A 14,774-nucleotide genomic window follows, 5' to 3' on the forward strand; every position below is an offset into this window, starting at 1 on the left:
ATCACTAGGCTTCCAGCATCAATTTGAAGTGGCCCAATGTCTATGCTTGCCTGTCGTTTGTTTCTTATGTATTGAAAGAAACTTTTACTATCATTTCTAATATTACTGGCTAGCCTACCTTCATATTTGATCCTCTCCTTCCTTATTTCTCTCTTTGTTATCCTCTGATTGTTTTTGTAGCCTCATTGAGCTTTACAAGGAAATTGGTGATTCCACTGGGTACATCACAGCAGTTGTCGCAAACTCCTAAGTCAATACCGGTAGTTTTAAATTCTGTCTATTTCTGCTCAAGTTCCTCTCCATTTTTATTGTAGTTGTAGCTGCAAAACAGTAAGTGCTGGTGTACCCTTGTACCCCACACCCTGGCCCCTTGAGAAATCAGGCTCCTGGTCAGAAAATGCTCCCAATATTCTATCAAGGGCTAAGTGCTCAAGAATGCAAACTAAACCTTACACCTGGGATTTGCTTACTCGTAGAGTTTGATGTGCCCCTCCCCTCCCCCCGGTTCATGGAATTCCCAGAGGTGATGATTCATGTCATGAGGATATGGAAAGAAGCTCCCTTCCCTGAAGAAGACAGGGGGAGGCCAGTGAACCTCACTGAGAAAGTCTTTGAGGCTGTAAATAGCCAACATTGGTGCCGGATGCAATGTTTAATAGCAATTTGTGTGCGTTGCATCAGTTTGTTCATTAATCTGAGTTGGAGAATCAAGTAACTTACTGCAAAATAGAGGCAGAAGATCCTGAAAAGACTTGAGCAACATTCACAGAACATACATATATTCACTGCTAGGTTTTACAAAGTGTAAATTTCTGTAATTAACCACATTGTGAACTAGCAGCAGTCAAATCAGATGTATAGCAACCTTGAGAATATACAAGTGGTGATATGGGTATATAACCCCCCAGGATCCGGATCCCGTGCCAGAGAAAGTGTAACGACCTCATGGAAAGGTGTATGCCCTGCAGCTTACAACTGGGAGCCATCACTTTGGCCCTTTCCGAGCAGTTGTCTTCACAATACTCTTCAGACAGTCAAATATTGCTTCTAAACAGCACAGAGTGTAATGCTCTGAAATACTTCTTCAATGATACAAGCTCAGGACATTAGGTGCAAGAGGGAATTTTTAGCAGTGAGGGAAATTGGTATTCTTTTACTATTTTAAAAAATTAGAAAGAATCAGAGAGAGTGTGAGACAATGGGAGACTATGACTTAAAACATGGAACGCAATAGTTAAAATTAATCATTTAAACATGATACTAAATAGATTCTAAAAAAAAGGCATTGAAGAATTTATTGCAGATTATGACTGGACATCAAAGAACAGTTGTTTCCAATTCCTGCACCATGTTTCTATTTCATGGCAGATTAAAAATCTTGGAGCCATGTTCATAGGAGATGCACCCAGCTGCTCCAGTTGGTGCTAAAACTTTCTAACCGGGTGTGCAGAGGCTATGAATCACCAGGGAGGCTGAGAGTATTCTGAATTGTATTGTCCAGAAAATGGCCATTCCACAGAAATAGAGAATTCAGGATCACAGACAGATGCCCGGAATAAGACCAGGAAGAGCAGGACTCTTCAGGGCCTGTGCCATTCTCAAACTTGTATTCGGCATTGAACACAAAACCTTAAAAAGAGTACAGTCCTAACAATGAAACAATGGGTAAAGAACTGCACAGGGGAAACGTCAAAACAGAGAAATGCTGACATTACACAATATTCCAAAGGTAGGACCACGTAGGCTTTTCTGTAACCATCATCTAGAGATCTGCATTGTGATTTACCTCCTAGAGCCAGAAAGAATGCAGAATATTCTCGAGGGGGAATGAACCATCAGTCATGTAGTTGCAATACTCTTCAGTAACAACATCAATAGAGAAAGGACAGGTATTGAAGTTGTACGGCCAGAATTTTGGGAGCTGAGGAAAGTTAAGAAGTAGCTCTTTAAAGACAGCAATCTCAGAATTATTCTCAATGTCATACACTAGCGAGAGTGAAAATCGGGAAATTGAAAGGATCAGTGCATGAGGCTTGAACCATAGTGCAAGGGGCTGGCTTCAGGGTCATGGGTCTATGGGAGCAGTTCTGGGGCAGGAGGCAACTATTTAAAATGGGCAGATTGTACGTGCACAGGACTGGGGCCAATATTTTTCCAATGGGTAGCACTAATGTGATTGGGGAAGGATTAAACTAAATTGAGATGAGTAGATGGGCAGATGCAAGTAAAAATGAGAGTAAAATGTAGGGAGAAGTGAGCGTTGATTTTAGCCGAGAAGCAGTTAATAGAAGCTAATATATAGAACCTAACAATGAAGGATGATGATGACTACAAAGAGATGTAGTCAAATACAACTGAGGGGTTTTTGGTGTAGCAGTAATCTCCCCATCTTTGAACAGATTGTCTCAGTTCAAGCCTCACCTGCTCCAGAAGTATGCAATAATATCTCCGAATATGGTGATTAAAATATCTATAATCAGACATAATGGTAAAAACAGAAATTTGACTTAAAATGGTAAGGACTGATGCTTAATGTTAAAGGATATAAAGTGTTCTGAAAAGATAGGCAAGGAGTAAAAGGAGCTGAGGTGGCATTACAAATTAGGGAAGAAATAGGAAAGAGAAGCTACCCTTGACACGCAGTGACAGAATCTATTTGGTTAAAATTGAAAAGCAAATATGATATAATCATGCATCGTAGGATATTCTCTAGACTTCAAATGATTACAGCAAAATTAGGGATTAATCTGCAGGGGCATTCTACACTTTCTTAATCACTACATTTCAATCCAAATAGAAGCGTGGAACTGCTCGATCTGGGGCTAGGAGATGAGGTGGTCCAAATGACCTGCAAACGATAGACCTCATATTATTGCTTTGCAGTCAAAGCTCCAGAGGTAGCATTGAGACAAGCATATTTGATCTGATGAGTTCAACAGTAGAATAGCAATCCTGGGACAAACATACATCATGTCCATCACAGACAATTAATGGAAGTGATGCAAAGAAGTAGCTGGTATGGCCTGTGGAAAGTAAAGCTGGTTTCCCTAGTTGGGGCTTTTACAACATTCTCAGTTCATGCAGTAAACAATGCACACCTGACCAGGCACTCTGTGTTCCTAAGGGGCAGATAGTGGGGAACCTTTCACAAGTCTGAAAAGATAGAGAATTAAGATTATGATTAATGAGATCAAGTAGAATGTTAGAGACTGGGGACCCTTGTCCAGGATGAATGTTCTCTATTCTGTTTTCTATTAAGTGGAGAGATGAGTCAGAAGTTTGTAATCTCCATTGACCTCTATTCATGCCAGCACCCACTGGATAGCAGATATAGCCATTTACAGTTACTACAAAACCTAGGTTTATCATTTAATCTTCCTGTCACATAAAATTATTGCATCATTCATAAATTTTTAAAAATGTAACCTTTATTCCAATAAATAGTGTGAAATGAATTTCTTCTCAGTCAATGAGATATGCTGCATCAAGCATGCAGTGACCTCCCATCCAGCTATAGCAAACTGAACATTAAAAAAAAATGTTCATATAACTCAGACCTCCTGGAAGTGGTTAACTATGTGATTTTCACTTGCTGCCCTGTCTGTGAGAACCCTCCTGGGCTATCTCTTCATCCTCACTTTCAGTTCCTTCTTTAAAGGTGCCCTCTAACTCATCCATCTCTTCCTCTCTCTTCCACTTCCAAGATATACTTCCATTATCAAGTGAGGTTATGGAGGATGCAGCAAACTACTGTGGTAAGGACACTCTGTCTAGATAATGCTTCCTGAATTGCCTGCATTGTCCAGGCCACGATCCCTATCTACATGTGGCCTATGGCCTGCTCCACAATGGTCTTTGTCAAAGCATGTTCCTGTCCTTACAGTCAGCCTGAGGATTACTGGCAGACATCATGAATCAAGATTTGAAAATTAACCCTGATCACTAACCAACATCTCTGTATGAATTGAGTAGCGTTGAAAGATGCAGGCATCATTGAGTGTTCAGCTATGACAGCTGTAAGAGGCAACTGCCTGGGACATCCCAAGGTATCTTCTACACTGCCTGTCTGACATCTACAGATAGCTGCATCAACAGTTTGGATGCATTGTTAGGCCAACATGCACCATCACAATATTCCTCTTGCACAGGCAGTTGTGTCTCTGCAGGTCTGGTCTGCTGGTGTTGCTGGTCCCTGCTCCTGGTTGTGTTGGTGTTGCAGCAGGCGATGCGTTAGGTTTCTTCTCAGAAACACGATGACCCAAAGAAGGACAAGGTTGATCCATGCCATCGTGCTGTCTGTTTCAGGTTTATGGAGACAGCAATGGAATGGAGACAGTCATCTTTGTCTTAGACCTGTGACCTGCTCGCCCGCTCCATTATGCTTTGGGAAAGTCCCTCATTTAGCAATGTTTCCCACCATGCCTCCTCCCCAAAAAGCATATATTCCATAGAAAGCAGCATACTGTGCAGCTACTAAAGAAATGTCATTGCAAATCACATGACATGCAAATAGGAAAGAATGTTTTGCCTGGGATACTGAAAGTATGTTTTTTTTATTATTCCCAGCTGTCAATCAGTTTATTCAACACATTTCTTTTTATGTTAATTGTACTTTTCATATTGCTCATCTCATTATTTAATGTCATGACTACCCCATTCAAACTCTCTGTTTAATGCTGACTCAAAATAATTATTCAATATTTCCGCCATCTCCCTATAATACTTGTAGTATTATCCTGTCTGTTCCCGAATGGTCTAATTCCCTTGAAATGCAACTCCAGAGCATTTAAATAAAATTAGTTGCATAAATTAAATAAACTGTACGTAAAATACATGACATGAGAGATGCGGGACTTCCGCAATTAGAAACATAGCTAGTTTGGTACTGCTATCTACAGAATATTAACTTGCAGCAGCTGCTTAAGCAGTTTTTTTTGTCTTTGGGTAAATAAGATAGTACTGCCAAAGCTGCTGGATTACAAGTAGCATGAAACCATGATTACATTATTTAGAAAAATCTGTGTGCAGCTAATAACAGCTTAATTAAATTTTGTGCTGTCTCACAGATAGCCTGCAATTTTTTTCTTTCTGCACCAGGGTTACTTAAAGGAAAGATAGCTCATCTCTCACAGGGATTGTATACTTGAAGGAAGCAGTGATCAGTGCTACTGTTAAAATGTTCCAGTTTTCCAGTTTGCTTTCAGAGTGTCTGATCACAAATTAACTTCAGACATTAGTGAAGATTAAACAGATGATTCGTGAGTCCCATTGTCTTTCCAATCCTTTCACCAGTGTAATTCCAATTTCCTTTTTTCCATAAAAATAATAAAACTCATTTATTTAAAAAGATTTGCAACTGGTAGATAAAATAGAAATGAACTATTGTCCACGTGCCTCTTTGTGTATTACAACTCCAAAAGCAGATGGGTAAAAAACTTACACTCATTTAAAGCCAGTTAAGGGAGGAAGCTTCTGTACAATCACACAGAAATTAATGTTATTTTAAAATTGAAATGACTAAAAGCATTAAAATGTTTAGGATGCCAAACTACCTTTAACCAAAGTGCAAACAGTAGGCAACCATCAGCAAACAATTGATACATTTTATTCTCCTGATTGGTTGTATGATTCAGATCAAATCAAAAATTGCACAACTCTTACAAGAAATGAAATAAAAGCCAAGTGGTCTCCATGCAGTCTGTATATCCTGACATCCAAAAGTTGAGTTGATATTGGTGTCCATCAGAGTTTTCATTGAGCAAGCAGTAGACTCTGGTTGTTGATATATGGAGTGCCAGGAATTTATCATTACTTTGATGTCACAAGCTCTGATGTTTGCATTTAATGTCAAGGGACTGAACTTTCTTCATGATGTTTGTAACCCGTAAGTGAACTCAGAGGATGACCTCACTTTGTCATGTGGTGAGATCCTGGGTTAGCAATTTCCTGTTGATTCTCATTGAACAAGCCACTGCCAGGACTGTCATCCAATCGAGGAAGGCAGTTCAGTCCCAAGAACTGTAGACCCAATCAGAGGATTGCTTGTTTGTCTGCCTACCAGTGCCACCAATTGCAATAATTATTGCTAAGGCTACAACACACTGTAGAGGGGTCTTCAAAGAAGAGGTGGGCTTGGTTAGGGAGAAACCAGTGCCAGGAGGCAGACCTACAGGGAATTACTGCCACTGGTGTTCCCTACCAAAGAGAACATAGTGCCCTGCACCAGATATCATAGTGCTATAGACCACTCACTAAGGAGGCTGCCAAGGTTTAGCTGGAAATCCCACCATTAGACCATAAGAAACAGGAACAGGATTAGGTCATTAGGCTCCTCAAGCCTGCTCCGCCATTCAATGGGATCATGGCTGATCCAATACTCCTCTTGTTCAGTTTCTTGCCCTTTCCCCATAACCATTAATTTCCCTACTGATCAAGAATCTATTTAACTTAGTCTTAAAAATACACTAGAACTTTGCCCCACACCTCTCTGTGGCAAGAAGATCCAAAGACTCACCCTCTGAGAGGAAGAAATTCATCTTCAACTCAGTCTTAAATTATTCTGAGACCATGCCCTCTACTCCTGGACTCTCCCATGAAACGGCTTCTTAACATTTACCCTGTCAAGTTCCTTATGAATTCTGTCTGTTTCACCTCTTATTCTTCTAAATTCCACTCAGTAGGGTCCAAATCTGCTTAACATTTGCTCTTAGGACAATCCCTCCATACCAGGGATCATCCTGGCGAACCTACTCTGAAATGCCTCCAATGAAATATTATTATTTCTCAAATAAGGGGACCATAACTGTTCACTGCACTCCAGATGTGATCTCACCAGCACCTTGTACAGTTGCAATAAGACTTCTCTACTCTTATACTCCAATCTCTTTGAGAAAAGGGCCAACATTCCCTTAACCTTCCTGATTACCTGTTGCACCCCGATGTGCTAGCTTTCTGTGTCTCGAGCACAATACCCCCAAGTCACTTTGTGTTGCAGCTTTCTGCAGATTTTTCCTCCATTTAAGTAACACTCTAATCTTTTGTTCTCCTTTCCAAAATGTACAACTTTGCATTTCCCCACCTGATACTCCATTTTCCAACGTTTTACTCACATACTTAACCTATTAATATCGCTCTGTGAACCCTTTGTATCTCTCTCACAACCTGACTTTCCACCTATGTTCGTGTTATCTGTCAGTCTGGCTACAGTACATTCACTTCATTCTCCAGGTCATTAATATATTGTAAATAGTTGCAAGCCCGGCACTGATCCCTGTGGAGCCCCACTGGTCGAGCTCACCAACCTGAAAAAGAACCCCTTATCTCCACTCGCTGTTTACTGCCCATTCGCCCATTCTCCACCCATGACAATATACCACCTCCAACACTGCGCGTTCTTATCTGGTGACAACTTTGCGAGCTACCATGTTAAATGCCTGCTAGAAGCCCAAATGTAACAGCTCTACTGGTTCTGGTTGAGCCTTCCTAAAAAATCTCCAATAAATTAGTCAGACACGATTTCCCTCATGAAGACGTATTGACTCTGCTTGATTAGATTATAATTTTCCAAATGCTTTGCTCTTATTTCCTTAATAATTGGTTCCAATACTTTACCAACAAATAGGTGTTAGCCTAATCAGCCTATAGTAACCTTCTTTTTCCTACCTGCCTTGTTGAATAGGGGTGTCACATTAACAGTTTTCCAACACAACCAATAGCATCCACTATCCCTCCAATTATCTCTCTTAGGATCCTAGAACGCAAGCCATCAGGAAACATGTCTGCCTTTAGATCCATTAGTTTGTCCAATAGTACATCTCTGTGATGGTGATGGTATTTAATTCCTCCCCTCTATTGTTTAGTATTGATGGTACGTTCAAAGTTTCTTTCACTACAAAGACTAACATAAAATATCTGTTTAACTCCTCTGCTATTTTCTTGTTCTGTATAACCATCTTGTCAGGTTCATTTACTAAGGGGCCTATGTTCACTTTGCTGTCTCCTTTTCTTTTTTATTGGATAAAGAAGCTCTTACTATCAGTTTTTTACACTTTCACCCTGACTTCTGAAAGCTCACTAGACTCAAAATGTTAATTCTGCTTTCTCTCCACAAATGCTGCCCAACCTACTGATTATCTCCAGCAATTGCAGTTTTGTTTCAGATTTCCACTATCAACAGTTCTGTGTTTTAACTTATATTCCTTGCTAGTTTACCCTCAGAGTTTATTTGCTCTCATTATTATCTTTATAGTTCTCCTTTGCTGGATTCTGAATTTATCCCATCCTTCAGGGCTATCACTGACTTGTGCCTACTTATATGCTTTTTCTTTCAACTTAATACTCTTCTTAACTTCCTTGATTACCCATGGTTGCTTCATCTATGTGGCAGCAGACCCGCACAATGCAGGCAAAATGTCCATAGCGGTGGGATATGGACATTGGCTATTTGAGTGGTTCAGTTCACTGACCACAGATGCTATACTGTGCCAGTAAAAAAATTTGGATTTCCAAACCCCTCAGCTTGCCTCATATGGTTGGGGAGAGTTGAACCCCAAGTTTCAGGTGTGGCTCAGGATAAACAAAGCTTGAGAGTAAAATCTAACTCAGTAATTTAATGCAGTACAGGTTTCAGGTTGCACTGTTGAAAATGCTGTTTATCCAAGGAAACATTAAACTCTCCTGTCTTAGGAGAATATATGATAAATCAGGGCACAAACTTGAAAATAATCAAGGCATCTCTCCCTCGTCTTTAGCCAGTAATTAACCTTCAATAAGCATCACCAAATAAGATTATATGGTCATTAGTCTTTTGTCGTTAGTGTGTGCCAGTATTTCCTGATATGATAACCCATTAACTGCTTTCAATAGTTCAGAATTTGCTCTGCAAGTACTTGAACTCAGAGCTTGTGACCGGTGCTGCATGAATCCAAATTTCTTCTTTTTGTCTTTCTTGAGGATGATGTTGACTTGGTACAGAATTAAATAATACAAATTAAACCAGTAAATTTCTGCATACCAAGAACTATTGGTCATGGCATCCTCCATTTGCAGGTGCTGAGGAGCAAGCTGCTGCCCAGGCAGTTTTATGTACTGACTCTTTCCCTTTTAAGTATTATTTAACTGTTATAAAGGCCAAAATTTATAGCCTCCAAATTCACTCCAAGCTTCTAGTTTGTATCAGCAATATCATTGATCTAACAGGATCTAGCATTTTGAAGGGAATCAAGAATGAACTGCAAAGCCCTCTGCTGGCTAAGTATGCAGCAGTAGCTCATTGAGCAAACTGACATTGGCCCTCAAGCCAAACTAAAGTGCCCTATCCTATTAGTGTCAATGGAACTGCTTGAGGACAACAACCTTGTCAGATCATTATTGTGACTCAGAGGGGAAACTGAAAGACACATCGTATTGTGTTTCAGACTGGGAGAGTATTTGTCAGGAATGTCCCTCAGAGTTCACTTCAGCATTGGAAGAAAAACAACAAATGCTTTTAATAAAAGGAAGACTTTTGTTTTAGATGGATTGTGTTGAGTTTGAATTGCTTTGACTCCTAACAGGATAAATTGGAAATTTGTGTACGTGTTGCTATCCTTTAATGGTTGGCAACTGTGGGCCGCAGCCACAGGAAGTTTGCAACAAGTGCAACCTTTGACCTTTGCATCAGTAAATGGAAGCAGTTCCATTGGACGGAGGATTTGTGTTAACAAAAGCAATCCAACTGGTAGGAACACACCCTGCTATCAGAGTTCCCCAAGTCTATAGTCTGATGCTTTTAATGTCGAATAGCATGTGGATTTCTGTACACATCCAGGAAACATACTTAATAATTATAAAACTGGAGAAATTACTGCAAGCCCAGCCCTGTATGGCAAGGGATCAGATGCAAGATCTTACTCCAAGCAGTTAGTTCCTGTTTGGATCAGACTCAAATTGAAAATTTGTACCATATATGACTGCCAGAGGAAGCAGACATATAGAAAATAGCGATATAGTTATGCACTGAAGCACCTTATTCATTTGTGCTTGCTTGTGTAGAGAGGGCAGAATTTAATTATTCCCAAAATTTTGAAATTCCCTCCCTAATGACATTGTGGGATAACCTGCAGCCTGTGGACTGCAGCTGTTTAAGAAGGCAGCTCACCACCACCTTCTCAACAGCAACTACAGACAATAAATGCCAGCGAAGCTTGCTTCTCATGAGTGAACAATAAAACAAATCTATTCTAATAATGGACTCAAGGATAAATTACATCCGTTCCAGTACCTGGGATGAGAGGAGGTACATACTGTACAGGAGTATCCTTTCTCCTTGGCTTCTTCTGCTCAGCCTCACCATCCTTTGACTCATCTGTAGCCTTTTCTTTCTCACTCTCTTCATTTACTTCACAGGTTTTTATTAACTGCTCTGAGAGGTTTGAAAGATCATCTGTCAGAAAGAAATGTGCAGAGATACATTTGAATGAACTTTCCGAGTCAGAATCATCAAAAGCCAATTATTGTACTAGCAAGGTGGCAGATAGAGATCTAGTTCAAGTAGCACCCACTTCAATTGCAAAAATCAAATAGGGAGAGAAATAACCTTTCCATTAGTGAACAGGCACAGGAAATGATTAATGCCAAGTTCTCTCTTTGTGTTTCAGAGACACTGCACTGAGAGAAATAACAGAAAGTGTGGAAAAATATTTCAAAAGCTCTTATCAAACAACTGTTTCAACATGAATGGGGCTATTTGTATAGGCAAGCCCTATGCCCACATGCTCAGAGTTAACTGGGTTCACAGGGGGTTGTCACAAAGGGTGAAAAGAAAACATTCAAAGATGTAGAAGCACAAATAATTGTATGGTTCCAGTGCAGTTCGAGGTCATTCAGCCTATTGTGTCCATACTAGCTATTTGGGAGTTTTACACTGCTAGTCCCATTCTAAGTGTATTTTCTTGCCCAAGATGGATGGCGTACACAGAGCACTTGCCTGATGAACATCATTAACAGTGAATCTGCTCCGGGATGTCAATCCTGTCCCCATTTAAAGACAGCCTACACCTGTCAAAGAGGAGATGCACTTTGAATGCAGCAAAATGTCAGTGAATATTCAGTGAAAACTGCAAGGCATTAATCCACATTACGTCAACTATCCCCTGCCATTTTTCTGATACTGTGTTGTAGGATTCGGGTGAAGGAGGTTGGTATGATAAGGAACATATTCTAATCACTAAACAACACAAAATATTTCTAAGCAGGTAGCTCTGCATGTATGGGGAGAGATGACATAGTGCATCATTGTCAGAAGCATTGAGCTGTGCTGTGGATGCAATGCTGAAAATTGTTTAAAAGTCTCACAAGAATAGCTAAGGTAAGCTTCCTAGCAGTTATTACTCCTCAATTTGCTTGGTACTACCTTTCTTTATTAATTCATGGAATGTGGGTGAAGCTTACATTTATTGCCAATTCTTAAAATTATTCTAAGAAGCTGACAGTGAATCATATCCTTGAATCACTGCCATCTATGCAAAGTATACCTAGATATAGTGCTGTTTGGAAAGGAATTCCAGGGTATTGATCCAGCAATAATGTGAATTATAATATAGTTCCAAGTCAGAATGACATGAGACTTAGCCTTGTTAAGTCTTCGTTTTCAAAACACTCCTGACTTATTACGTTGAAAGTGCACCCAACTATCCCTTTATTTAAATTTCCCATCTCTATACCTGCCATTCACAGTCCTTCTTGTGCAATTTCAAACCACTCCCTGATAGTCACCCTTATCAAAGGCACTGTATCCATATGTCACAGGTCTTCTCTTTCTCCTATTGCAGAAGAGAGCAGAGGACACGTGAGAGAGCGAAAACAAGATGGTTCTTCTTATGATGTTTGGTTCTCAGCAATGCCAATATATTCTGGATAAATTCACAGCCACTGATTCTTCTTATTAGGTGAGCCACTGCTACCAAGTGGGGAGGGAGGCTCAGATGATGTATTTGGCAGAGGATAGGCTCAGTCTTGATAAAAACTTAAAATATTGTTACACAGTGCATATTAGCTAGTTGCATCACATATAAGAAGCTAAATTGTCTCAACTTAAAAACAAGCATATGGGTACATGCTGTTAACACTAAGAACAATCATTGAAACATCAGTTAAGGTACAAGGAGAACCAGCTAAGAACACATAGAGAACTAAATAAGACACACATATAACTCTGGTTAGCTGCAGCAATCCTTTATACCCCAATGGGTCGGGTTTATCTTATGATGTCAATTAAACCTTTCTGGCACTGACCTGAAAAGGAAAGATATTGAGGGTTATGTTAAATTTAACAACTACAAGTGACCACCAGTCATCTGTTGAGATGCTATAGATGTCTACTGTTATCTGACATGATAATCTGAGCATTCTGCTGTACTGGTAGGTCAAGGAAATTCCACTACTGCCTGCAGAAAACAGCTAGCACCTCCTGTGACCTGAATCCTTAGCTGCTGTCCTACGTACTACTCCCCTGTCTGATATATAGCTTCAGGTCTCTGATCAATTGCTGGTGGTCATATTACTTCCCATCAAACCTCAGGTAGCCAAGCTGCTAACCCTCTTGATGGGATTCAGAAAACCTTGAAGATGCAGAAGGTCATCTCTCAGCAAACGTTACGTGAACAAACTGTTTCCAATTGTAAGTAAGAAAACAGTGATGAGGGATAAATATTGTTGTGGCACTTTCATGAATTTTAATTTGTCCCTCAATTATGCTATGCTTTTACCTTGCTTGTAAGCTGCAGGAAGCCAGCAGCTATGAGGTAAGGAAATGGTTTTGCTATATAAATTTCAAATGCTTGATGATTTCAAATATATTAAATATATATTTCAAATATATTAAATATATTTGAAATAATGTCAGTTATAAAGTTTTGTGGTATCCAAAAAGCATAACATTTTCCTCTTTTGCTGTTCTTTTCTAATTTGTCATAATCATCTCCAACTTGCAAGTCTTCTCTGTTTCATTGGCTTTCCTCTGTTAGGTGATCCCAGATTCTTTAATCCAAAATTTTACAAAAACACTATTAATGGTTATCCACTAACATAATTAAATTATGGATTAATAGTATAGTGGCTGTAGTCTATTGTGTTATGTCTTCCAGTCAATATGTCCATATATCTTTAAGAGGCACACTATCATTGTATCATGGCATGTGACCTGAGGTTATAAAGATCACAAACTCCATCTCACTGCAAGATCACTTGAAGCATAACATTCTACTGTAGCATGCTCCTCTTTTGAAAACCAAAGCTCAGTATTAGTCCAAGCAGCTAATATGCCTGGGGAATGTAATGTTTGTACGTAATACTTAGTTGTAGTAATTGTCCAATGGAATCTTCAATAGCTTGATACCTGCAACCAATTTCTTATGTCATAGGAGATAACATAAACTTTGCTGCAGCACATAAAACAGCCCGTTGGAAACAAATTCACACAATAGATTATGGATTAAAAGGAATTTTTTTAAAAAAGTATATTTTGAGATATACTACTTGTGGATTGACTGACTGCAAGAGAGGAAAGAAAGCAGTCATGAGTGGAATTTTCTAGAGCTTTCCAGTGAATTTAGAAAAACGGGCGGAAGAACGTAATTTAGTGGGAGGCAATAATTCAGTTTCCTGATGGAGAGTTAAAAATTTGCCATTAAATTCTCTGGACATATCAGACAGATTGACTTGCTGGCACCTTCTTCTGCAAATATTACCACTTCATGAATATTTATTGACACCCCAGCGTTCTGGGGCTACATTCAGTCGCATTAAGCAAAAGTGGGAAATGCATGTTCACAAACCCAACTACGTATATGTATATATGAGGAATGTACCTCATGGGGAACATGTCTTCCTGTAAGCTCCAGTGAGTAAAAGTGTCTTCAGTAAACTGGCTGTTTCATACTTGAGCTGTTGCTTTGAACAAATGCACATGGCAAAAAGGGTGAAATCTCCGTGTCAACCAAATAATGAGAAGTCTCAGTTATATGTGGTCTTGCCTGTTATAGTTAAAAGCTTACAGGTGAAGGCTAATCAGGCCATTAACCTGCCCGAGCAAAGCAGCCACATTGGCTCGTGCCAGCAAACCTGATTGGGGCAAACAAGCACAGCTCAACTCATAAGAGCTGTGAAATGAAAAGGGCTGTCTAATGAAAAGTAAGCTGTACTTAAAAGGAAGCTCAGCCGAAAGGTAGGCTTGGTGAAAATAAATGGTAGAGAATAGAATTAAAATGATGTGGTTATCAGGGTCACTGGAAAGAATTTGAAGAAGTAACAAAGAGGAATGATGAGGGCAGAGCAGTAGATGTGATCTATATGGACATCAGTAAGGTGTTTGATAAGGTTCCTCATGGTAGACTGGTTAGCAAGGTTAGATCTCATGGAATACAAGAAGTAGCCATTTGGATACACAACTGGCTCAAAGTTAGAAGACAGAGGGTGGTGGTGGAGGGTTGTTTTTCAGACTGGAGGCCTGTGACCAGTGGAGTGCCACAATGATCGGTGCTGGGTCCTCTACTTTTTGTCTTTTACATAAATGATTTGGATGCGAGCATAAGAGGTACAGTTTTTAAGTTTGCAGATGACACCAAAATTGGAGGTGTAGTGGAAGGTGAAGATGGTTACCTCAGATTACAACATGATCTTTATCAGATGGGCCAATGGGCCGAGAAGTGGCAAATGGAGTTTAACTTAGATAAATGCGAGGTGTTCCATTTTGGGAAAGCAAATCTTAGCAGGACTTATACACTTAATGGTAAGGT

The 14,774-nt window shown here is 39.7% G+C and overlaps 1 protein-coding gene across 1 annotated transcript in view; it reads right to left on the reverse strand.

Annotated features, from left to right (window-relative positions):
* Positions 1 to 14,774, reverse strand: part of ppp1r17 (protein phosphatase 1 regulatory subunit 17) — a 37,640-nt gene that overhangs the window by 5,614 nt on the left and 17,252 nt on the right. Inside the window, exon 3 of the mRNA XM_043689424.1 lies at positions 10,262 to 10,423. Within this exon, the coding sequence (XP_043545359.1) occupies positions 10,262 to 10,423 (162 nt within the window). The remainder of the gene's footprint in view (positions 1 to 10,261; positions 10,424 to 14,774) is intronic.

The sequence above is a fragment of the Chiloscyllium plagiosum genome, chromosome 4, assembly GCF_004010195.1.
Source record: "Chiloscyllium plagiosum isolate BGI_BamShark_2017 chromosome 4, ASM401019v2, whole genome shotgun sequence".
NCBI lineage: Eukaryota > Metazoa > Chordata > Chondrichthyes > Orectolobiformes > Hemiscylliidae > Chiloscyllium > Chiloscyllium plagiosum.